This window comes from Myotis lucifugus, unplaced genomic scaffold (assembly GCF_000147115.1).
Source record: "Myotis lucifugus unplaced genomic scaffold, Myoluc2.0 scaffold_146, whole genome shotgun sequence".
NCBI classification, from domain to species: domain Eukaryota; kingdom Metazoa; phylum Chordata; class Mammalia; order Chiroptera; family Vespertilionidae; genus Myotis; species Myotis lucifugus.
In genome coordinates, this window is record NW_005871194.1 from 2,379,973 (window position 1) to 2,405,178 (window position 25,206).

Consider the following 25,206-nt stretch of genomic DNA (forward strand, 5'->3'; position numbering starts at 1 on the left):
TAAATGTAATTATAGTAATAAGGCTTTAAAATTGAAGTAAAAAAGATACATAACATCTTTACGATAGTGGTCACCACTGGAAAGAGGAATGGAATGGGCGGTCTTTAGTTATAGCCATGAAGTTTTTATTTATTTAAAAAAAAAAAGATCTAAGGAAAATATGGCCAGGAATAATATTTGTTAAATTTCACTGGTGGTTATAACAGTATTGTTCTATTATTCTCTAGAATTTACTGTATATCTGTGATAGCTCATAATAAAATTCTTAGAATAGTATGAAAAGAATTGTTTTGTTTTTTACTGTCCTGCTGATGTAATTTTGTATGTGTCTCTTTTGTGCTGTTCTCTGTCCTTATAAACACAGAACTAGCTGATAAAATCCTTTGCAAAGTGCTAGAAAACTGCTAGGTACATGCCTGCAGCTAGGAGATCCAGGGGTCCCTACCATCCTGTCACTTTTGCCCTTGCTGCTGCAGCCAGGGACGGCTCTGGGTTCTGGCTTTATGTTCATTTATCTTTCTCCCAACCCTCACCACCATGTTTCTTGAAATTGAAAATATGCTTAAAACAAATTGCTTCTCTAACAAGCAACTGTTATATTTACAGCATTTGATTGTTCAGATAAAAACAATCTACTTAATGTTTTGTTTTAAATTTATCTGATTCTTATTACACTTATATCTTACATTATAGACATTAGTATTTTATAATTAAACCAAGGAAAATATTCATTTGCCAAACCGGTAACTTTAAAATCTATGCTCACATATGAGCGAAAAACTCAGAACTAATAGAGTTCCGATTGGAGATAATTTGAAATGGGGAAGCCTTTATGTTCACATAAGTTTTGTATATTTAGTTTTCATGAGGATTCCCTGTCCTCCCCTTGTCGTTTCACACAGATACTCTTGCTAGATGAACCAACAGCTGGAATGGACCCCTGCTCTCGGCATATTGTTTGGAATCTTCTAAAATACAGAAAATCTAATCGAGTTACAGTGTTTAGTACTCATTTCATGGATGAAGCTGACATTCTTGCTGGTGAGGTTTTTTACTTTTATTTTTAAAGGATAAGGTCATGGGGCCAAATGAGAGATTGGACATAGAGGAGTCAAATTTTGAGGAATAAATAAGGAAGCTGGTGCTCTTAAGAAAGGTGTAAACATCTTTTAAAAGTTACATATTTTTGTATTGGAGAGGCCCTCAGACTACTCAAGGTTTAATCATTTGCTGGGAGAACTCATAGGACTCAGCATAGTCACGCTCATGCATATATTACATGAAACTGACAGATACAAAGCGAAGTAAGCAACAGGAAAAGGCACATGGGGCAAAGTCTGGAGGAAACCAGACACAAGCTTCCGAGAATCCTCTCACAGTGGCGTCACACAGAATGGGCTCAATTTGTCCAGCAGTGAATTGTTAGCAACACGTGTGAATTGTCTACTAGGAAAGCTCATAAAAGACTTGGTGCCCAAGGTATTCATTGGGCACTGGTCACATAGGCACCCTCTGCCTAGCATGTGCCCAAGTTACAGATTCCCAGGACAAAAGCAGATGTGCAGTATAATCTACGTTGTTTGTAAAGTTTAGGTAAAGTGAGCACCCTTATCTGTTCTGGGGATGGTGGGAACACTCCTAAAATCCATGTTTCCAGACTCCAGTTTAAAGGGCCCCAACATTGTAAGCAGGCTGTTCTAAGAATAATAGTCTCAGGTCTGCTATATTAACTGGTTTCTGCACAATTCTCAACACAAACACATGTATGAAAAAATTGAACACATTTTTAATAACTGACCAAGTCCAAGAATTTGAAATTCTAGAGCAACCTCTTTCTGCTTATAATATAATCTAATGAATTTGGCATGTCATTCCTTTTTGCAGTAGCATCTTTGCTAAAACAACTAACATTTGGTTTCTGTTGCTTTTTTTAAAAAATTATTTTTCTTTATTGATTAAGGAAATAATGAAAGTGCTTGCATAGTAAGTCTTAGGAAGAGTCTGAGATACTTGGAGCAGTATTATGAAAATAGACTCAAGAATTAGATTGGTTGGGTTCAGTTCCCGGCTTTGTCATTTAATATGTGAAATGTGGGCAAATTGTATAGTTTCTCATTGCCTCAGTGGTCTCGTCTAAAAAGCAGGTGGTGATAATCTAGTACCTTCCTCATAAGGTGGTTGTGATAATTTAGTTGACTAATACATTGGTTCTCACATAGTAATCCATACAATATGAATGCCAGTTATTAATGCTGTTACTAACTTAAAAATTGAAATGCAAATCTCTGTTTGCAGATAGGAAAGCTGTTATATCACAAGGAATGTTGAAATGTGTTGGTTCCTCAATGTTTCTCAAAAGTAAATGGGGGATTGGCTACCGTCTGAGGTATCTATCCATTCTTTATTGGCTCTATTCTTTATTATATTCTTGATCTATTGTTATTATACTTAGGGCTTGCCTTAATGTGCTTTGGACAGTTTTACTTTTTTGGCACTCACTTTAAAGCATTCAGAGTTTACTTTTTGGTTATTTACTGAGTAATCATAAAAAAATTGTGATTTTTTTGTTTTCTCTAGCATGTACATAGACAGATACTGTGCCACAGAATCTCTTTCTTCTCTGGTTAAACAACATGTACCTGGAGCTACTTTATTACAGCAGAATGACCAACAACTTGTGTATAGCTTGCCTTTCAAGGACATGGACAAATTTTCAGGTATTACCTACTTTCAGTTTCTTGGGGGTTGAACCAGGATCTTGCATTAGGAGTAGGTTTCGTTAGTTTACTCTTTTACTTTTCTGTGTGATATTTACATGCTCCCAGGTGCCCAGAGTTAATAATCTGTTTCTACTTTATTTTGTTTTAGAAAATCAGAAATGCTACTGGCTAACATGTTTCTCGTTTTTACAAACAGCATGCAAGAAACTGTAATATGTTAACTTCGGTAAATAATTGTGTTTGCTTTGTTGTCAAGAAATAAAGAAATTGCTCTATTTGTAGGCTTCAGAATAAGATTTGTGTATGTGTGTACATATACATACATATGTATATATATGCACACATACATTTACACATACATACATACCACATATATAATTGTGTATGTCCTCAAGTTCTTTTCCCTTTTTCTTGATTTCATGATAAAATACATTATTATATGTTAAACCATTGAGTTATTTTATTAGTTTTTCACTTTGTAATGTGGAACTGAAACTCAGTCTCTTATATCTGTTTAGGGACCTCTTAAGAACCAAAAGGATATTACTACTGTACATGTGTTATGCAGAATTCTCATAGCATTTATCTCATAATCAGATAGAAATTTTTTGTTAATTTAATTGGTTTCTTTCAAGAAATAAAACAGAATCATTAACTGGATTGAATTACCTATGCCAACTTAATGTACCCTGCCTGTCATTCTGTCCTGTAAAATATTTCTTTTCGTTTATCATACGATAAATATCTAACACATATGTTTCCATAAACAAACATTCCTTGGGGCTCGTAGCAATTTATAAGAATGTTAAATTGGGACCACTGTGCCAGCAGAGTAAATTTAGACACATCCTATTTTAAAACGATATTTCAGAATAATTCATGACAGTATCCTTAACTATACAACATTCTTTTATATCTTCTTTCAGGTTTATTTTCTGCTCTAGACACTCATTCAAGTTTGGGTGTTATTTCTTATGGTGTTTCCATGACGACTTTGGAAGATGTATTCTTAAATCTAGAAGTTGAAGCAGAAATAGACCAAGCAGGTAAAAACAAAAGTAACAATACATTTTAGGGAGAGGGATTAGACTTGTTCATCTTACAAAGTCATTCATCTAAACTGTTGAATTAGTAGGATGCTAGGACAACCAGGTTGTATGTAAATACTATTTCATGCATTACTCCATGCCACTCTTCAAATTTTAAATGTTTACTTATTTTTTTAATTTAGCATAAGTCCAAAAAGTCATCTTTGTGGCTCTCATATGGAAGCCACTTTTCATCTCTTTTTATCTGTTTGAAATTAAGTCAGTTATAAAAATAACACCTTGATTTCTATATTCATTGATTAGTTTTGTCTATTCTTGATCTAATACAGTGCTTTTCAACCTTTTTCATCTCATGGCACACAAATTAATTACTGTGGCATACCAAAAAGTATATTTTTTACCAATCTGACAAAATAATAGGTATAATTTTGATTCATTCATTCTGGATGGCTATTGTTGTATTGGTGTTGTCATTTTTTTTATTTGACAGTCATCATGTATTACATGTTTTATTTTTTAAAATACGTTTTTATTGATTTTTTAGAGAGAGAGGGAAAGGGATAGTGAGATAGAAACATCAGTGAGAGAATCACAGATCGGCTGCCTCCTGCATGCCCCCTACTGGGGATCAAGCCTGCAACATTGGCATGTGCCCTGACTGGGAATCAGACCTGGGACTTCCTGGTTCATGGCTCAACGCTCAACCACTGAGTGACACCAGTCGGGCAGGTTTTGCATGTTTTAGAAAATTCTTGTGGCGTACTGGTTGAAAATCACTGGTCTAATGAAATCACTCATAGCATGTCTCTTTTGTGTTTGGCTTCTTTTGCTTAATATTAGGTTTGTGAGATTCATACTACTGTATTTGGACAGTAGTTTGTTTACTTTCATTGTTTTATACTATTTTATTACAGGAATATTTCACAACTTAATTATCACATTTGATAGCCTTTGAGTTCTTCCCGCTCTATGGCTGTTCTGGATAGGGTGATAGTTAAGAATATCCTTTTACATGTGTTTCAGTGAACATATGTACAAGTCTCTGTTGGGTTTATACCTAATAGAATTTCTGGGTTGTAAGCTATGCATCTGTTCAGTTTTAATAATATTGCCAAAGAATATGAGAGTTCCATTTGACCTACATCACTGCCAGATGTGTGCTTCTTTAACATTTACCTGCTTCAGAAAGGTTTTCGTTATTTTAAGGAATAGATCATAATTTTCTATCCTTTTGTTTTGGCAAATAGATTATAGTGTATTTACTCAGCAGTCACTTGAGGAAGAAATGGATTCAAAATCTTTTGATGAAATGGAGCAGAGCTTACTCATGCTTTCTGAAACCAAGGCTTCCCTAGTGAGCACCATGAGCCTGTGGAAGCAGCAGGTGTATACAATAGCCAAGTTTCATTTCCAAACCTTGAAACGTGAAAGTAAATCAGTGAGATCAGTGTAAGTATAATCACTCTTCTGCCTGATGCGTTGTTTTGAACGGTACAAATTGGATTTATTACCATTTTAATTTTTAAAATATAGACATATATAAATAATCTCTGTAGTTTTGGAAGATTAAAACGAATTTCACATGTCAGTGGTCTCATTTATAAAGTGAGGAAGTGACATAATATATTCAAGTTGTGTAATTTTTGAATTACTGTCATTGCATTTAAATTTTACTCTGCATTCATATTTTTCACAATTGTTTTGCATCTATTACTAATATTTATAGTAAATAGATTTTTTTTTTATTATAGGGTGTCTGACAATGAAAAATGTTAAAAGCATGATAATCCAAGCTCTCTCTACTCACTTGTGATACCTTTTATATATAATCTAGAGCTATTTCGCAGGATAAGATAGAAGGATGTCTGCCTTCCAGGTAGAAGGGCATTTTGAATGGGTAATAAAATTCTGTAGCAGACCAGCTGCCAGTGATGATCCTTATCACAGACTACAGTCCATCTTGCTTTGCCTGTAGAGCAGCCGTGGGCAAACTACGGCCACGGGCCGAATCCGGCCCTTTTGAAATGAATAAAACTAAAAAAAAAAAAAGACCGTACCCTTTTATGTAATGATGTTTACTTTGAATTTTTATTAGTTCACACAAACACTCCATCCATGCTTTTGTTCCGGCCCTCCGGTCCAGTTTAAGAACCCATTGTGGCCCTCGAGTCAAAAAGTTTGCCCACCCCTGCTGTAGAGGAACAATGGGAGTTAATGTGGTTAGGATGAAATTTCAAAGATCTGAGGCATTCAAAATTTCACTTGTATTTTCATCTTCTTTCTTGTAGGTAAAATATTTTTGTATCGTACATTTTCTAAGATATAAGGACACTAAGTAGTTAGAATAGAGGTAGGACAGGAATTAGTTCCTTCAAGAGACTAGAGGTGTAAATGTGACATAACTTCTGGTTCTTTAAAGTTGTAACAACAGGTTTACATACCCTATATAAGTGGTGTGATCTAAAATGCACTTTTATAGCTTTTAATTTTTTCATTGACTGTTGACTTTCTGGCCATATTGTCCTGAAATAGTTAGAAATTCTATTACCTTTCAAGTTTTTCCTTTTCTTTCTTTTTTAAATGAGTACCTTTTAACTAACATGTGAAGGAAGATTTTAAAAAATAGTTTTACATATTAATATACCTTGAACTGTATTATTCTTTTCCCTTTCAGGTTGCTTCTGCTTTTAATCTTTTTTGCAGTCCAGATTTTTATGTTTTTGGTGCATCGCTCTTTTAAAAGTGCTGTGGTTCCGATCAAACTTGTTCCAGACTTATATTTCCTAAAACCTGGAGATAAACCTCATAAATATAAAACAAGTCTGCTTCTTCAAAATTCTACTGGTGAGAGTGTGTGAAGGTCTGTGAATGTGTGTTGGTTGGGGCACGGGGGTGAGGGGTAAATATAGGTCAGAGATGTGGATTTTAGAAATGTATGAAAGGTAAAGGCATGTTCTGTCTGCACAAATCCAAATTAAATAAAACTTATTAATGCTGAGCAATATGTTGCAGATAAGAAATTTTGGTGAAAGTATAGGTGACAGTTTTTAAAAACATTCTAACTTACACAGCTTTTTAATAATAGAAACATTATTCTCAGAGCAGCATGTTTCATCTCATAATTTATGATGAGCAAAATAAACTTCAGAATTTGAAAAACCCTCTTTAGAGTTTCTGCATATAATATTTATGCAGTTATCTACCAAATAGAAATGTTTAAATTTTTAAGGGTTATCTGAAACATTCGAATTAAGAAAAAAGCACCTTAGATGTAAATATTTATAATCAAATACATTACATTTGTAATGCATATTTTTGGATTTGCTATTGAACATTCTTATTACATAATTGTCAAATATGAAAGGATTTTTTAAAAAACATATGGCCTGAACAACGGGCAGAATAAAAAATACTGATGTAGGATTCTGCTTTCCAACAAACATTAATTCATATATGATCAGTTATTTCTACAACATCTGTGTACAAAGATAGTTTGTGGTCCCCAGGGTCTTGAAGAGAAAGTCGAGATAAACTAACTGGCAAACTAACAGCAAACCATAGCCTCTTCATTTGCTTATCTTGCTGAAATATGTTAGAAATTTTCATTTCATACAACCCTTTCTATACTTATAAACTCTTTGAGGTTTAACATCTCCCAGCACTTCAGTTATATTCTAATACCTTTCCTTTTTTTTAAAGAATAGTTTATTGATTTTTACAGAGAGAGGAAGGGGGAGAGAGAGAGAGAAACATTGATGCTAGAGCATACCATCAATCAGCTGCCTCCTGCACACCTTTGAGCCCCAAACCAGGGCATGTGCCCTGACCAGGAATCAGATGGTAAGTTTTCAGTGTCTTGGATGACACCCAACCGAGCCACCTGGGCCAGGACTAGTATATGTCCTTTTGATTCACTATTAACTGAAGAGCTTTGCCCAGGTTTAAAATAATAATCGTAGTTGGAGATGATTATAAATTACTCTTAAAATCATCACTATTAAAATCTGGTTTTCAGTTAATTATGCAACTTTTATTCTTTCGGAAGAAAAATGCATTTAGTGATAGAAAACTACTTTTGAACAGAAAGTGTTATGTTTTGCAATTTTTTCTTTTATTAGGATTCTTGGGCATTAATATACATTTCATGTTGCTAAATTATAGTACTGCATGGAGCCTTATACCCTGATGTTGGGACATTTTTTGTATATTTGGGAGTTGTACATGTATCTCAAAATCTTTCTGCTTTCAGTTCACTCTTAACTGATCTGCAGAAATTCTAGTATCTCCAGAGTTTTGTTCTTTCTGTTATATTTTGGTATTTCTGGAGTTGTTTACACATGTATCCCATATTTTCCTAGGCCAGTGATGGCGAACCTTTTGAGCTCGGCGGTCAGCATTTTGAAAAACCCTAACTTTGGTGCCGTGTCACATATAGAAATTTTTTGATATTTGCAACCATAGTAAAACAAAGGTTTATATTTTTGATATTTATTTTATATATTTAAATGCCATTTAACAAAGAAAAATCAACCCAAAAAATGAGTTCGCGTGTCACCTCTGACACGCGTGTCGTAGGTTCGCCATCACTGTCCTAGGCCTTGCTTTTGGTCCTAAATAAAGCCATGTTTCCTTAAGGAATCACCGGCTTCTCTGTGTGTAAATATTGGTTGGTATCTTACCCTCCTTGCAAAGCTTTTTGTATCACTGATGATACAGTTCCTTCAGTTATTATATATTAGTAGCTCTCTCCTCAGGAGTACAGAGCCACTCTGGCAAGCTGGGGGTGAAAGATCAGTTAGAGCACAAGATAGGAATAAATGTAGTCTCACCAAGATCACTATTCTCTGACACTCAGGTTTGGTGCTGAGCCTGGTGCACCCTGCTATACTACTTAGTTACTGATAGTGTTTTCCTTGGTTGGTTTCGATTGTTATCCAAGTCACATTTGTCCTTCTTGAGTCCTGGCTATTGTGATAATGGAATATTTTCATTATCAGGCATGTTGGTATGAATTTTAAACTTAGGTTTTAGTTTTTCCCTTGGCTCCAGACAATTTAAAGACTGTAGATGGAGACCTGATTATGTGTTTTCTTATTTTAAGGTAGGTAAGGCAGTCCACATTTATAAAACTTGTCTGTTTGGAGCACACAGAAATCCTCTAAGGAGTAATGTTCCTGAAATCCACACCATGATTTCTTAGCCCACAGGTTACCTTGATACATAAAATTGACAGATAGATTTTATTGTCACTAACCAAATTTCAGGAACGATAGATAGAATTTCAGTGTAATAGTCTTAGCAGTAGCAGCAGCTAAAAGTTGCACAGTCACCTTCAGGTTCTGTGCTCAGGCTGACTGGCTCCAGAGCCAGTGTTCTTAGTCATGTCTTAGCCAATGAAGATAAAATACTTTTTAAGGAAGAGGGGGGCTCGTTCCAGTGTTATTAAAAGCCTATATCTGTTGTCATTGGAACTGATTCTTTACTATTTGCTTTTCCCCTAACACCAGACTCAGATATCAGTGACCTTATTACCTTTTTCACGAACCAGAACGTCATGGTGACGATGTTTAATGACAGTGACTATGTGTCTGCGGCTCCCCACAGTGCAGCTTTAAATGTGATGCAGTCGGAAAAGGTACGGGTGACGTATGTGGAGGGACACCCATGGGACTGTTAGGAAAGGTTAAGATATTTCCTCTAAAATTAATCGTTTGCCGATTTGGCCTCATTAGGCGGAAATTAGAATTTGCTTTTGGAAATAGTAGCTGTGTTTATTTAGAATATATTTTGTGCCCTGAGGGGTGACCAATAAGTAAAGCTTAAAGGAATTTAATTTTATGTTACATTTTTGTTTAAAATATCAAAATATCTGTAGATTCCAAACCAGGTTGTCTTTGTCGTTGAGTATTATTTCTATGATTTGCTGAGTAGCTTTTGGTACAGTTAATGAGAATTAGCTTTGGGGATGAGAAAAGCTTGGTATATAGCAACAATATATCCCTTTATATTTACATATATTTACATATGATATGTAATAAGTCTCTCTTTTCCAACTTGTAGGACTATGTATTTACAGTTGTTTTCAACAGTACTATGGTTTATGCTTTGCCTGTATTGATGAATATCATTAGTAACTACTACCTTTATCAGTTAAATGTGACTGAAAGCATCCAGGTCTGGAATACCCCATTCTTTCAAGTAAGCAAATTAAAAACTGTGAGTGTGTGTGTGTGTGTGTGTGTGTGTGTGTGTGTACAATGATAAAATGTGAAGAAGTTCATCTGTGACATCTAGTCCTCATAAAACTTGAGTTGGGGATGGTTTACATCTGGGGTTAGGAGTCCTTAGTATTAGTTTACTTTAGGATCAAGGTGTTCTATGTTGGTGCGGACATTTTTGTAAAGTTTAAGTATTTTTTATATTAATCATAGACAAGTTAAGATAATTTAAAAATGAATATTGTTCAGCTAAAATCTGGTTACTGAGGTATATTGAAAGAACCTTGAGAAGTCACCCAGACAATTCTTGTAGGTGGGACTATTGGTTAGAAATATGAAAATTAACTTGTCTTCAGAAAAATACTCAACATTTTCTCATAGTCCTTTCGTTTTTTATATGTGGAAAAATAAATGGACAAATATCTTTCTGTAATAGCGTGTTTCATTCACTGTTTTTTAACAGTTTTATTGAGATGTACATCATATACCTTCCAATTCACCCATTTAAAATGTACAACTCAATGGTTTTCATTATATTCATAGGGTTATGTCACTAGCACCACAAATGAGTTTTGTATTTCATCACTCCCCTAAGAACCCTTTGTGCCTATTAGTTAATCACTCTTTCCCCTACCTCCAGCCCCAGTTTGCCCCCAATCTGCTTTCTGTCTTTATGATTATAGAATCTACACCCCAAACTTCTTTTAGTTGGCTATAATTCTTTGCCATATTTAAATGGAAATCACATGGAAGATTAGTACTCCTCTTGTTATATTTATACATAGGTATGGGGACAAAGTAACATTAAATTTGCATTTTAAAAAGTTCACTGGTGCTCTACCTGGTCTGGCTCAGCAGATAGAGAGTTGGCCCATGAGCCGAAGGGTCCCGGGTTCGATTCTGGTCAAGGGCACATACCTCAGTTGCAGGCTTGATACCAGCCTTGGTCAGGACTCGTATGGGAGGCAACTGATCTATGTGTCTCTCTCACATCGATGTTTCTCTCTCTCTGACTCTCCCCTTCTCTTCCACTCTCTCTAAAAATCAATGGAAAAATATCCTCAGGTGAGGATTTAAAAAAAAACAATTTCACTGGCACCAGGGTAGAGAGGGATTTCTGTTTGGAGAATTGTGGAGGGAAGAAAGTAAAAAAAATCAAATCAGAGGTTCTTTTACTAAGTAGCTTAGATGACAAGTGATGGAGTGTCTGAGTTAATTCAGGGGCAGTAATAATAATGACAGAGGGAAAGAGATGTTAAAGAAATGTGTGGCGTACTCCATCATTGCTTGGAGCAGTGAGGGTCCTTTGGGACCTCTGTGTGGGAATATAGTCTCCCCTGCTTGGGACAAAAATTCCTGGTTCCCTAGGAAGTTGAGCTTGGGTACAGCTTTTCCCATTGGAGAAAAGTAGGGTGTGAAGATCCCAGCTGGCTTATAGTCCAGGCAGCCTAATGAAGGCCTCCAACATCATTCTGAGATGGTCATGTTCATTGCATAAGTCCATTGGTGGATATGCTAACTGCTTTTCAATTTTACTTTTAATTAAATGGTGAAGCTTAATTTATTTGCCGTATTATTATTTTGTGTTGTAGATCAGAAAATGGAAGTACAGTGATTTGCTCAGGATCTGGTAGCTTTTTAATAAATGGCAAAGTTGGTAGCTCACTGCCTGTTAACTTGGCCATCTGTTTCGTATAGACCAGCGGTCGCCAGCTGGTGGTCTGCAGACCGCTGGAGGTCTGTGAGGTCCGAGAGGTTGGCAACCGCTGATATAGACTATGCCTAGGATGGTTAACCTAATGTGTTTCTTCAGAGATTTTGATAATCTTTTAGAAAGTACTAAGATGTATCAAATGATTCTCCATTCCGTTTCTTATTCTACGGTTGTTTTTCAGGAAATTACAGACATTGTTTTTAAAATTGAGCTGTATTTTCAAGCAACTTTACTTGGAATCATTGTTACTGCAATGCCGCCTTACTTTGCCATGGAAAATGCAGAGAATCATAAGGTAATGACTCAGTGAAAAAAGTTACAAGTATAGTTTGCTAATAAGAAATCACATTAAAAAAATAACCTCTTTTGGCCCAGCCAGCGTGGTTCAGTGGTTGAGTGTCGACCTGTGAACCAGGAGGTCATGGTTTGATTCCCAGTCAGGGCATATGCCTAGGTTGCAGGCTTGATACCCAGTGTGCAGGAGGCAGCCAATCAATGATTCTCTCTCATCATTGATGTTTCTCTCTCTCCCTCTCCCTTCCTCTCTAAAATCAATAAAAAATATATTTTTAAAAAAACAGACACATTTTGCATGAGTACAAGACTTATGTATACTTATTTCAGGAGTAAGAAGATGGAGTATAAATACATTTATTATAATTATAGTAATACAGGGTGGGGCAAAAGAGGTTTACAGTTGTGAGTACACGAAACACAGTTTATTCTTGTATTCTTAATTTTGTATTATTTTCTATACAATCAACTGTAAACCTACATTTACCCTATCTTGTAGTAATAACTATATTACTCAAATCCTTGCCATCTTCTTTAAAAGTTGCATCCTTTAATTCTTACAACCTTGTGAGGTTTTGTGTGACCCACTTTATAGGTCAGGAAACGGAGCAAGGAGGTGTTCATCTAATGTGTGCAGGTTGACTCATCTAGGTTCACTGGTGGATCTGGGAGCTGACTGTGATCCTTATGTTCTTAATTGGTGCACTCCCCTGTAACCTTTAATGGAATGTGTTGATTGTATAAGGCATTTAATTTGATGGTAAGTGAAAAAAAGAAAAAGCTTGAAATTATTGTCATTACCAGGGCCTAGAAAAAATTGCTCTGTACAGAGGATTTTTAGTTGTCTTCCACCTTCTTTTCTGTTCCTTTCTCTTTTTAATCTCCTCCATCCAGCAGATAGATGCAGGTGATCTTATACAGTTTTTGAGCTTTTGACAGTCAGAGCCTTCTACTCTTCCACTCTGTTGAGACTGTCTTTTTCTTACTCTAATCAAAATTCTCATTCTCTTTGGGTCTGTTCTCAGTTCAGTTCGTTGTCTAAAGTAATTTACACAGTGTGACTAATAATGAGGTTAAGCCTCATCTGAAACTAATACATGAGTCTCAGGAGACATTTTAAAAATATACTCAATTTTTCTGTTACACATATTCATTATACTAATTTAGAAAATATAGGAAAGTATAAAGAAAATAAAAACTATCCATAATCTTTACCACTCAAAGATAAAACTTACTAGACAATTGCATTTTTCTCTTTTGTTGTTTCCACTTAAATGGTTTTTAATTCAGATTTTTATTTTGAGGTAATTGTGGATTTATATTGGTTGTAAAATATAATACAGTGAGATCTACATTCCCTTATCCACTTAACCCCAATAAAAACATCTTGCAAAACTATAGTACAATACAAAGCCAGGATATTGACATCAAGAGACAGAACAGTTCTGTCATCACAAAGATCCCTTCTGTGGCTTTTTCAAGCCCACATGCCAACCCTACCCCCTCCCTGACCTCTGGCAACCACTAATGTGTTCTCCATTTCTATAATTTTGATGTTTCCAGAATGATTAAATGGAATCACAGCATATTTTCTTTGGGCATTGGTTTTTCTCACTCAGCATAATTCCCTGGAGGTTCATTCAAATTGCACACATTAATATTTCCTTCTTTTTATTGCTGGGTAGTATTTTATGATGTGGATCTGGATTGTTCCAGTTTTTTACTATTATGAATTAAACTGCTGTGAATATTTGTGTACAGGTTTTTGTGTGAACATATGTTTTCATATATCTGTGATAAATGTCCAAGAGTAAAAATGCCCAACAGTACAGTGCTATGTTGTATCGTGATTGAAAGTTTAGTTTTATTAAAAATTGTCAAACTGTTTTCCAGAGTGGATATACTGTTTGACATTCCCACCAGCAATGTACGAAAAACAAAAGCATCCAGTTGGATTATCGAAAATAATTATATTTGACTTGGTTTATGTTTTTATACTTATATTGGAATGTATAGTTGTTATAATTTATTGAACACAAAAGTTGTCCTTTTTAAAAAGATCATTTCTCCTCTTTTTTTTTTTTTAAATTGATTTCAGAGAGGAAGAGAGAGATAGAAACATCAATGATGAGATAGAATCATTGATCGGCTGCCTCCTGCACGCCCCCTAGTGGGGACTGAGCATGTTCTCTGACTGGGAATTGAACCATGATCTCTTAGTTCATAGGTCTATGCTCAACCACCTAGCCACGCCGGCTGGGCTCCTCTTCGTCTTAACTCTATATTACATGCTTCCCTTACCTTACTCTCTGGCTACTTCTTTCATATAATACTTTTATTAGGAGTGATGTTTATATAGATGACAGAATCAACTGCATAAAATTGTTAGGAATTTGGATTTGTAAAAGATTTTTAAAATTCAAATTAAGTAATGAGAGCATTAGAGAGTTAGAAAAACTATCATCATTTAAGTTACTCTTAGTGCTCATGAAAATGCTGTTTACTTGTAGTAGCAATAGCTTGCATTTATGTACTACAAAAGAGTATATAAAAAGCTTTTAATGCGTTATCTGTGCAGTTTCACGATTAAGCTGAAAGCCCTATCTATGTAAACCCACAGGGTACTTGGCAGTTTATTAATGTTTTCATGAAAGGTCAGTTTTTTAAAGTGAGAGTCCCTTTTCTTGTTTAAAACACACCTTTCCATGTATTTTCACAAGCAACCATGTTTTGACTACTGTGATATAGAATCACTATTATACAGCTATAACCCCAACAACCTTTGTTTTATTTTAGTTTTGTGTTTCCTAGAAGCACTGCTGTAACCCGATTCTGAAGATTTTATTGAAGTATTGTTGTATCTCAGAAATAATGATCTAAATTAATATCCTAATAGAATTTATATTATTTGTAAGGAGGGCTTTTATTACCTACAGACCTATAATATAAACTTATTGTTTTGTTGATGTAAAATTAAGAATTCTACAATAATTTGCTAGAAATTTTTGTTTGTTTGCAAAATGTTTAAAATTATAATCAATTTCTTCCTTTCTTTTTTTTAGATCAAAGCTTATACTCAACTTAAACTTTCAGGTCTTTTGCCATCTGCATATTGGATTGGGCAAGCTATTGTTGATATCCCCTTTTTTTTTATTCTTCTTATTTTGATGCTTGGAAGTTTATTTGCTTTTCATTATGGATTATATTTTTATCCTGTAAAGTTTCTTTCTGTGGTAAGTTAACATTATTTGTTCTCATTCTATTTGTAAATAAAACACTACTTTAAGAAATGAAGTCTTTCCAAACATGATAATCAGCTGGTTGAGTAATTTGGGTATTAATATTTTTATAGACAATAGAACCAGTTCTTATTTAATCATTGTATACTAGAGGCCCGGTGCAGGAAATTCGTGCACGCCCCCCTCCACCTGAGTCGTCAGGCCCCCGCCCAGCTCCCTCAGCACCTGAGAGCCAGGCAGCAGCCCTAACCCCCACCACCACCACTGGTCGCCATCTGCGGGGCAATCACTGGGGCAATCAGGCCCCTGCTCGCACCCGCCTTGGCCTGGTGCCGCCTGCTGACCTCCACCATCCTGCCGCAGTCCCACTCTCATGAGGGCCCATTGGGGCTGGCAGCACCTCCAGTGCCACCTGTTGCCAGCGCTGCATCGCCAATGCCTGCCATGTTTTGTGCTGCCCCCTGGTGGTCAGCGCACATCATAGCGAGCGGTCGAACTCCCAGTCGAGGGGACAATTTGCATATTAGGCTTTTATTATATAGGATGATACCTGTAATCAATGCAATTTCTATTGCTATAAATAAGTTTTAAAAGCAATGACTTACTACCATTATAAAATAATTCCTTGACATTGAAGTAGTTTTTTATGTAGACTACCTAGTTATGTGTAATTAGAAATAAACAGTCCTTCCTTAAAATGTCTTCCTTGTCTCTATGAAAATAATCTCACAAGGAAGCTCTTTTATTTCATAATTTAAAATATGGTTTAAAATCCTAAGGAAAAGTATGGTTCGTATTCATGTTCACATGTACATGACTTACTAAACCCCTTTATATGAATGATTTATATTAGGAAAACACCAGGTGAGGTCAGAGTTGCTGAAAGTAAACTCTGTTTTGCCAGAGATCATACTGATCTTACATGTTAATTTCTGCCTTATAAATTAATAAATGTTTTCCTTAAGAATTACAAAGTGCATTAAGTTCTGTATCTTAAAATGGTAGCTAATAGTTGAGAAAAAGTTGTAATTCAATTTATGCCTTATAAATTAATATTTTCCTTAAAAATGTATAAAATGCACTAAGTGCTATATCTTAAAATGATAGCTATATATTAAAATAGTTCTACAATAATTTTTACATTTCTACAGTAAAACAAAAACACATCATGAGGAAAAGTTTTAACCAGCTAACCTGTGGGTTTTGTTTTTTTTTTAAATAAGAGCATTTTACTTGGCAAAGAAAATTGTTCAGTTTAAATTAATTATTCAGGATTGTGTTAATTAGTTAAAAGCCTGAGTTTCTTGATGTAGGAGCAATGTGCATGGTAACTCCTCAAGTAACCACACTTAGTTTGTGGAGTGATTTGTAGAGCAAGAAAAATTGAAGAATAATTACTCCATAATATTTTAGTATTACTGGTAATTTATATTTATGTATTTCTAGTTATTCACATTTTTATATAAAATTTCATATTTTTGTTTTACAGGTTTTTTGTCTTATTGGTTATGTTCCATCAGTTATTCTGTTTACCTATATTACTTCTTTCACTTTTAAGAAAATTTTAAATACAAAAGAAGTTTGGTCCTTTATCTATTCTGTGGTAAGTTACACTTTATATTATTTCATTTCAACTTTTCATAGCAGCTTATTTGAAACTCATGTTTTATACTAGAAAAAAAGAGTCATGAGCTCTTTCAGGATTAAAATGTTACTGTGTCTGTTGTAAGTACAGGGTTAGATAGATAGCTGGCAGCATCTTACTGACTGTATGTTTGTCTTCTGCATCATCCACTCCTTGAAGGGATGGGTGATACTGAAAGCATTTAACATCTGCATTGCTAGGAAGCCAGTTAAAAGCAGCTGGTACCAGTGTACCAGCGCTTCTTGGCTAAGTATCATCTGTGGCTCCATGTTTTACTAGAAGATTGAAAATACAGTTAATGTTGAGTATGAAATTTCTAAACACTTTTCACTTGCTTTCTTTTCTTTTCTTTTTTTCTTTAGACAGCGTTGGCTTGCATTGCAATCACCGAAATCAGTTTCTTTATTGGACACACAGTTACAGCTATTCTCCATTACACCTTTTGCATAGTCATTCCAGTCTATCCACTTCTAGGTTGTCTGATTTGTTTCATAAAGGTAGGTCTGTTAGGTGTTTTAATGTTTAAAAAGCATAAATAGTACCTAATCTTTAAGGTCTTAGTTCTTGTACTGAAAATAGTAAAACAAAAACAAAAACACATCATGTTAGCTGCTACTACTTGATTTAAATGTTATTAATGAAGCAGTTTAAAATCACTATGGAATCTTTTAAGCCTGTTTTTAAACTTAAAGTTTCAAAGGAGAATGGCTATGTCCAATACATGTTCTGTGATGCTCCAAATGGCATATGTACATAAATTATAAGTATGATCTGACTTCAGTTAGTATTTGGGGAGTTTTTCAAGGATTTAATAATGTATTGTCCTATAAAGGGATAAGAGAAAATAAAGTGGAGATTTTTTCAAAGAAAAAGGAAACCACAGTTTAGTTTTATTAATCCCGGATAATTGAAAAAAAAAATTCCATGTGATTAAAAAAAATTTGATGAATTATTGATGTAGGATGACTGCTGATTAATTCTACTCACTAATCTCTTTACCCCCCCCCTTTTGCATCTCCCCCACATTTTGGGATGGGGAAAATTTAAGTACAAATCATAGCTATTAATAGTAGCCAACTTATTTATACAAAATACATGTTTGCTGAACAAAATACTTCCCCCCACACACTGTAATCCAAATATTTCTACACATTGCAGCTAAAATAAAGCTATTACAACACTTGTGAAACCAAATGTGTGGGGTTTTTTCTCACATAAAGCAATACTTAACTACCTGCAGTTAGCGCAGACTCCACAGTTTAAGGGTTCAACCCTTAAGACTGTCCCCCTCCCCCCACTTCAGATGCCAATTACAAGTTGTGGGTCCCCTGTTCCTAATCCTTCTGTCTGAGTTGGCTACAAACCCCATGGTTCTATGACCCTTTCTCAGGCTCAATAATTTGCTATTATGGCTTACAGAACTCAGGGAAACACGACTTCCTAGTACCAGTTCAGCATAACAGATATACAAATGAACAGCCAGGTCAAGAGATACACAGGACGAGGTCCAGAAGGATGCCAAGGTGCAGGAGCTTCTGTCCCTGTGGAGTTTGGAATGTGCCACTCCTTAGCACTTGGATGCACCCATCAACCTGAAAGCTCTTCGAGCCCTCTGTTTAAGTTTTTTATGGAAGTTCCATTACTGATGGCATATGACTTAATCTCCAAACTCCTTTCCCCTCCCGAGGGGTTGGTGGATGGATGGGACAGAAAGTTCCAGCCTTCTAATCACTTGATTGGTCATCCTCCAACAGTCACCTGGCCTCAGTGGAAAGGGGCTTGTTTTAAATAACAAAAGATACTCTTGTCACCTCTGACACTCAGGAAATTCTAAAGGTTTTAGAAGCTGTGTGCTAGGAACCAGGGTCAAAGATCAAATGTCATGTCCCAACATCACAGCAGCATATACATTTTCAATAATTTCTGTCTTAGATTTCTTGGAAGAATACTCGAAAAAATGAGGAAACCTATGACCCATGGGATAGGCTTTTGGTGGCGGTTATATCGGTAAGAAATGACAAAAATGTTTCTTTGTTAGCATGCTACCTTAAGAATGCCAGGGGGCAGGTGTGGGCTAGAAAGGGTCAGTTGTGGGGGGGGGCGGGGAGGGAACATCTGTAATATTTTCAACAATAAAGATTTTTTTTAAGTTGTGAATAAAAAAAGAAAATAATCATTGGGTTGGGCCAAGGCCAGGTGGCTCAGTTGGATGGTGCATGGTCCCATACACCAAAGGATTTTGGGTTCTATTACCAGTCAGGGCACATACCTAGGTTGTGTGTTTGAACTCCTGTTGGGTGTGAGTGGAACGAAACTGATCCCTGTCTTTTGCTCTCTTCTTCTCTTTCTCTTTTTCTCTTTCTAAAAATCAATAAAAACATATCCTTGGTTAAGGATTAAAAAAAAAGAGAATGAATAGTTTGGTTGTATGATTTTAACTCTTCTTAGTTTATATCCTCTTGCATAAAAAGTCAAGTGTGTTAATACTAGCTAATGTGAATTTCGATGGTCCTACCTTTTATTCACTGAATATATCTATTTTAACATCCTTGGCTTTTCATGTTAATTCTATTTAATTATGATTCTGGCTTCCTTAGAGTCAAAAACAAAGCTTCCTTTTTTCCTTGTATTTTATGAAGCTGACAATCAATAAACTTTACTGAGATAGAAATAAAATGTATAGATATAGAAAAATATGTGAAGGATTTTCTTACTAAAAATCTTCCTTGGCTTATAATCAAATCTATTTTTGACTGATAAGACGTGCAAAAAAATTGCGGTTAGCTTTTTTGGTGTTGGTAAGGAAACTTATGCATGTGGTCTTTATTCTGTTGATAGAAAAAAAAGAGATTCAGTCATGAGCTGTTCTGTGTTCTTCTTATAGCCTTACCTGCAGTGTGTACTATGGATTTTCCTCTTACGGTACTATGAGAAAAAATATGGAGGCAGATCAATAAGAAAGGACCCCTTTTTCAGGTCAGTTAAATTTTTTTAAAGTTTTAATGTTTTTCAGCATATTTACAGAGTTGTGCAACTATACCATAATCTTATTTTAGGTCATTTTTTATTACTCCCAAAGAAGCCCTGTACCCATTAGTAGTTACTTATTGATTTTTAGAGAGGGGGAGGGGAGGAAAAGGGAAAGAGAGAGAGAGAGAGAGAGAGAGAGAGAAAGAGAGAGAGAGAGAGAGAGAAACATTGATGTGAGAGGCTAACACCGATCAGCTGCCTCCTGCTACTTTTGTGGTGTTTCTGTGGGTTCGAACATTAGCCCTCTACATATGCTCAGGGAAATCTCATTTATACCCAGACTGTAAATTGTTTTGAATAAAGGCCCTGTTTTCCTTTTGTTTTCTTATTTTTATTTTTCCCAGGCATGTGCCCTTGACCTAACGAGCAACCTCCTGGTGCAACCGGATGATGTCCAACCAACTTAGCCATACTGGCCAGGGCCTAATCTACTTTCTGTCTCCAAATAATAGACTTGCCAATTTTGAGCATTCATATAAATGCAGTTATACAATACATAGTCTTTTTTTGACTGGTTCCCTTTTCTTAGCATACTGTTTTGAAAGTGCATCCATGTTATAGCATGTAGCAGTACTTCATTCCTTTTTTTAGGCTAAGTAATAATACATTTTATGATTAGACCACACTTTCTCTGTTTATCAGTTAATGGGCATTTGAGTTTCCACTTTTTGGCTATCACGGATAATGCCACTATGAACATTTGTGTTCAGGTATTTGTATGGACAGAATATCTTCATTTCTCTTGGGTGGATGCCTAGGAAAGGAATTGATGGGTCACATGGTTAATGTATGTTTAACCTTTTGAAGAACTTACAAATGTTGTTTTCTAAAGTGGTTGCACCATCTTACATTAGTCTCCCCTTATCTGTGGGGAATCCACTCCCAAGACCCCCCAGTGGAGGCCTGAAATCATGGATAGTGCCAAGCCCAATGTGTGTACTATGCTTTTTTTCCTATACATACATACCTTTTCACTTAAAGGAAGCACTTTTGGACTTCTCTTTGGCCTATCTGAATTGCCAGCATTGCTACTCTTGTGCTTTGGGGCATATTATTAAGTAAAATAAGATTTACTTGAACATAAGCACTGTGATTCTGAAATAGTCGATTTGATAGCAAAGGGATGACTCACATCTCCAGTGAGACAGATTGGGGTGGTGTGAGATTTCATCACGCTACTCAGAACAGCATGAAATTTAAAACTTATGCATATTTATATCTGGAATTTTCCATTTGATGTTTTTGGAATGTAGTTGACAATAGGTGCACGAAACTGCAGAAAGCAAAGCTGCCTGGAAGGGGAGACCACTGTACATTCCCCTCAGGGATGCATGAGGCTCTGTTTCCTCCACATCCTTGCCAGTATTTTTTACTGTTTATCTTTTTTATTTTAGCCATTCTAGTGGGTCTGAAGTGGTGTTTCCTTATGGTTTTCATTTGCATTTCCCTGATGATTCATGTGTTTCTCCCCTCTATCGGTACTATTTTCTATAAGATAACTAATGACTCCCTCTTTATCTTGTCAAGTAGGCTCAGGTTATTTAATCTGCAGCCTTTAATGTGATTGACTTCTTTCTCATTCTTTTCTGTTTTTCCATTGTTTTCAACATGTCAAATCCTATTTTCCTTTTTACCTTACTACTAACAACTAAAAGTCAGATTTTCTTTGGAAGCACTCTTTCCTCTGCCTACCTTTGTGGCATTTCTGTGGGTTTGGATGTCAGGGCAAGCTTATTTACACCCAGACTGTAAATCGTTTGAGTGAAGTTTTCTTTGTTGTCATTGTTTTTATCTTTGTGTGAAGTAGTGCCCGACACATACTGGTCATAAATAATATTGATAAGTGAATGAATTTAGATAACATTACCTAAATATCAGTGAATGAAAAAACAGCTCTTTAATTCCATCTTTCAGAGATAACCACAGATCTCATATTGGTATATTTTTTTCACTCTTTTCTCTATGTAGTACGTGAATTTCTTACTATTTTAATTATTTGAAAATCTACTACCTTGATATATTTAGGAACCTTTCAACAAAGCCCAAAAATAGAAAGTTTCCAGAACCACCAAACAATGAGGGTGAAGATGAAGATGTCAAAGCTGAAAGACTAAAGGTCAGAGAGTTGATGAGTTGCCAGTGTTGTGAAGAGGTAATTTAATCTTTATTGTTAAATCATCTTAAATGTGCAATGATCAGTTCCCCATGCATAGGAAAATAATCTGGAAAATATTTTCTTTCTATATGAATCAATCTGAAAAAGAAGTCTGTGAAAAAAATATTTTTGTCCACTTACTTTTTTTGAATGGTCTTAAGGTATATTAAAAAAAAAAGATTCAGATTATTGTTACAGAATGATTCTTTCTTAAAGTAAATGAACACATATATCCCGAGAATATACTGAAAAAATATACATGAAACTGGTGAGGGCAGATTGGGTGCTGAAATACGGAGATGGCATGATGTTTACAATTTAAAACATTTTGAAATATATAAAAGGAGTACAAAAAATCAAATGGTAAAATATTCACAAAAGTCAAAAAGTGAAAGCTCTGAGAAATTCTACAGTAAGAAAATTTTCAACCTTCCCTTGATTCAGCATTTTCTGAGCCTATACGACTACAGAAAATAGATTCCCCTCTTTTTTCCAATGAAAGCTATTCTCTTCTAAGAGAGAGTAGCATTGCAGACACATGTTTTTTTAAATCACTGTTTGATTAATTGAGCCAACTAAAAACAATAAGAATACTACTTGTGTCATTTGAAATACTACTTTTTAAATTGATGTAGTCAGTCAGAGTAACTTCAAATGTAATTGCAATTCCACTGGCAGTTCAAAGATGCATCTCCTAAAAATCCTGACTTCCTATTTTCCAAAATATTCTTAAGTGCAGTCATCATCCCATGGCTTATTTATCTCAAAGACTCTTCCCTGGGTGTCTCTGATATTCCTGGCCAACCTGAATGAAAGTAATCATCTTTTTACTAGTTGTTAAGATCTTGAGCAAATCATGTAAGCCAGCATTTCCTAACTTTTGTTCTGTGTCCACACGTGATTCATTAGGATAGGCTCTATGACCAAACAAGTATGGGCAATGCTATACATTATACACATTTTTAGAAGATTTATAATGTGTATAAACATACGAGTTTGAGAAGTCCTCTGATTGTGCATGCCCCAAAGTTGCAACTAGTTCTGTAATTTGAGAAAGGCTTTGGATCTAATGGCCTATAGCTGGCAGGCTCTCCCCTTTCCATAGGAGGCCAATTAAATTCTGCAGTTCGATTTCTATTACCTGGGCCACTATTAGTACTTTTGGATGGTTTCTGAATTGGATTGGGAAGCATAGATTCAGTCAAAGCTTTATTAATAACCGTGTGTTGGGCCTTCTTTATACTGCTCTCTGCGGGTCCCCATGTCTGTTCACCAAGACTCAGTTGCACTGAGAACATCTGATTTATTGAAGCATGGTGAAACAATATTGACTTAAGTACTGTATCCCTCATGGCTCAAAAAACTTCCCAGGCTCTTGGGCTTCCTCACTTGCTGCTGTGGACGCACGGCCATCCCACGTCTGCTCTGGCCGCCACTGTGCCATTATGCACTTAGTTTTGAATGTCATAATTTCAGTAACAAAAGGATATTTATTTATACAATACCCTTTATTTTCAAATATAGTTCTTATGATATGGACATGAGGGGTGTGCATCCTGTGTTATGTCAGGATAAGTTTCTGAGTTATAACTCTCTTTTAAAAATCTTGTTTCCTTTGTTAGAAACCAGCCATTATGGTTAGCAATTTGCATAAAGAATATGATAACAAGAAAGATTTTCTTACAAGAGTCAAGAAAGTGGCAACTAAACACATCTCTTTCTGTGTGAAAAAAGGCTAGTATTTATTTAATTATTTTTTTCCTCAGTAACATTTTCAAAAAGAGTAGTTTCCATTTTAAATTTGATGATTTTTCTTTCAATTCCTTTAGGAGAGATCTTGGGACTGTTGGGCCCAAATGGTGCAGGCAAAAGCACAGTTATCAATATTCTGGTTGGTGATATTGAACCAACTTCAGGCCAGGTATGATATACAAGGGTGTGGTATATGTTGACTATGATTTGTATTGCATTAAAATAAATTTTTTTAATGACAAGTTAGTATTTTAATGCTTAAATATTATATTTTTAATCTTAAAAGTTTAGTATAAAATTGTGATCTTTTTGGTTACCTAGGAAAATAATATACATAGTAAAATAATATACATGACATACATGCAGGCACACGTACATATATATTATTTCTGCTTTTATAAGTATTACATGCATGGGTGATTAGCCCACCAACTTAATGGAAAACAATAGTATTTCCTTAAGGAGATATGGGAGCTACCATCAATTAGTCTTTGATTATAAGCACACCATTCACCACTTTGTGGAAACTTCACAAAACTGCTCTGATCCTATCTTCTCTCCCCCTTGCTTACTTCACACCAGCCACACTGGCTCATTGCTTTCCTGGAAAATGCTAGACACACTCTTTTCTTTGTGTTTTTTTTTTTGCCTTAGTTATTTTTATGTTAGTTATTCCTTACCCCATAGAAATCCCAGTGACCAAAATTGCTTTACCTCCCTGGCTCAAATATCTCCTTCCATTGAGACCCCCAATCATTCTAGTTAAAATCGGGGCTGGCCATGTCACTGAACTCTGATTTAGCTATCTATGCCCTTTCTTCATCGAAAGGAGTAAAAAAATCTTACCCCACCTCTAGGAAGGAATTTGAATTAATTCACTTGCCACTTCTTTCATAATGTAAATTAGGCAAAAAATAGTGATTTAAATAGGTTTGTATGTCTGTAGGTATTTTTAGGAGATCACTCTTCAGATCCAACCGAGGAGGAGGAGTCCGTTAAGTGTATGGGATACTGTCCTCAGATAAACCCATTATGGCCAGATATTACACTGCAAGAACATTTTGAAATTTATGGAGCTGTGAAAGGAATGAGTCCGAGTGACATAAAGGAAGTCACAAATCGGTAAAATTTAGAATCTTTTTGTTACCTAGAAAAAAGTTTACATTTCACATTTTAAAAATTTTATAACAGGCATTTCCATATATCATAATTTTCATAGAAAATGGTCATGACTTTTTCATGTATTCTTTACCAAATTATATAGCTATGGAAATGAAAAGGCAATTTTTCTACTTCTAATTACCGAATAAATTACCTATAATTACCATGAAAATTAATTTAAAGTGAATCTTTTAATCAAGATGTTAATTTGTTTAAAATGATGTAAATT

The 25,206-nt window shown here is 35.3% G+C and overlaps 1 protein-coding gene across 13 annotated transcripts in view; it reads left to right on the forward strand.

The window, feature by feature from the left end:
- ABCA5 (ATP binding cassette subfamily A member 5) overlaps positions 1 to 25,206 on the forward strand; it is a 51,386-nt gene that overhangs the window by 21,431 nt on the left and 4,749 nt on the right. For 8 of the 13 annotated variants that reach the window (XR_002830772.1, XR_002830773.1, XM_006094930.3 and 5 more), the window contains 18 exons: positions 903 to 1,041; positions 2,296 to 2,386; positions 2,578 to 2,717; positions 3,647 to 3,766; positions 5,017 to 5,218; positions 6,444 to 6,613; positions 9,277 to 9,404; positions 9,830 to 9,967; positions 11,883 to 11,996; positions 15,058 to 15,228; positions 16,724 to 16,837; positions 17,242 to 17,376; positions 18,812 to 18,886; positions 19,764 to 19,855; positions 21,935 to 22,061; positions 23,687 to 23,798; positions 23,894 to 23,985; positions 24,763 to 24,938. Coding sequence is in view for 9 of the 13 variants with exons in the window: in XM_006094930.3 (XP_006094992.1) it covers positions 903 to 1,041; positions 2,296 to 2,386; positions 2,578 to 2,717; positions 3,647 to 3,766; positions 5,017 to 5,218; positions 6,444 to 6,613; positions 9,277 to 9,404; positions 9,830 to 9,967; positions 11,883 to 11,996; positions 15,058 to 15,228; positions 16,724 to 16,837; positions 17,242 to 17,376; positions 18,812 to 18,886; positions 19,764 to 19,855; positions 21,935 to 22,061; positions 23,687 to 23,798; positions 23,894 to 23,985; positions 24,763 to 24,938 (2,336 nt within the window). In the remaining 4 variants the exon portion in view is untranslated. Of the gene's footprint in view, positions 1 to 902; positions 1,042 to 2,295; positions 2,387 to 2,577; positions 2,718 to 3,646; positions 3,767 to 5,016; positions 5,219 to 6,443; positions 6,614 to 9,276; positions 9,405 to 9,829; positions 9,968 to 11,882; positions 11,997 to 15,057; positions 15,229 to 16,723; positions 16,838 to 17,241; positions 17,377 to 18,811; positions 18,887 to 19,763; positions 19,856 to 21,934; positions 22,062 to 23,686; positions 23,799 to 23,891; positions 23,986 to 24,762; positions 24,939 to 25,206 lie in introns of all 13 variants that reach the window. The other 5 variants (XR_002830775.1, XM_023759043.1, XR_002830774.1 and 2 more) reach the window with 5 other exon arrangements.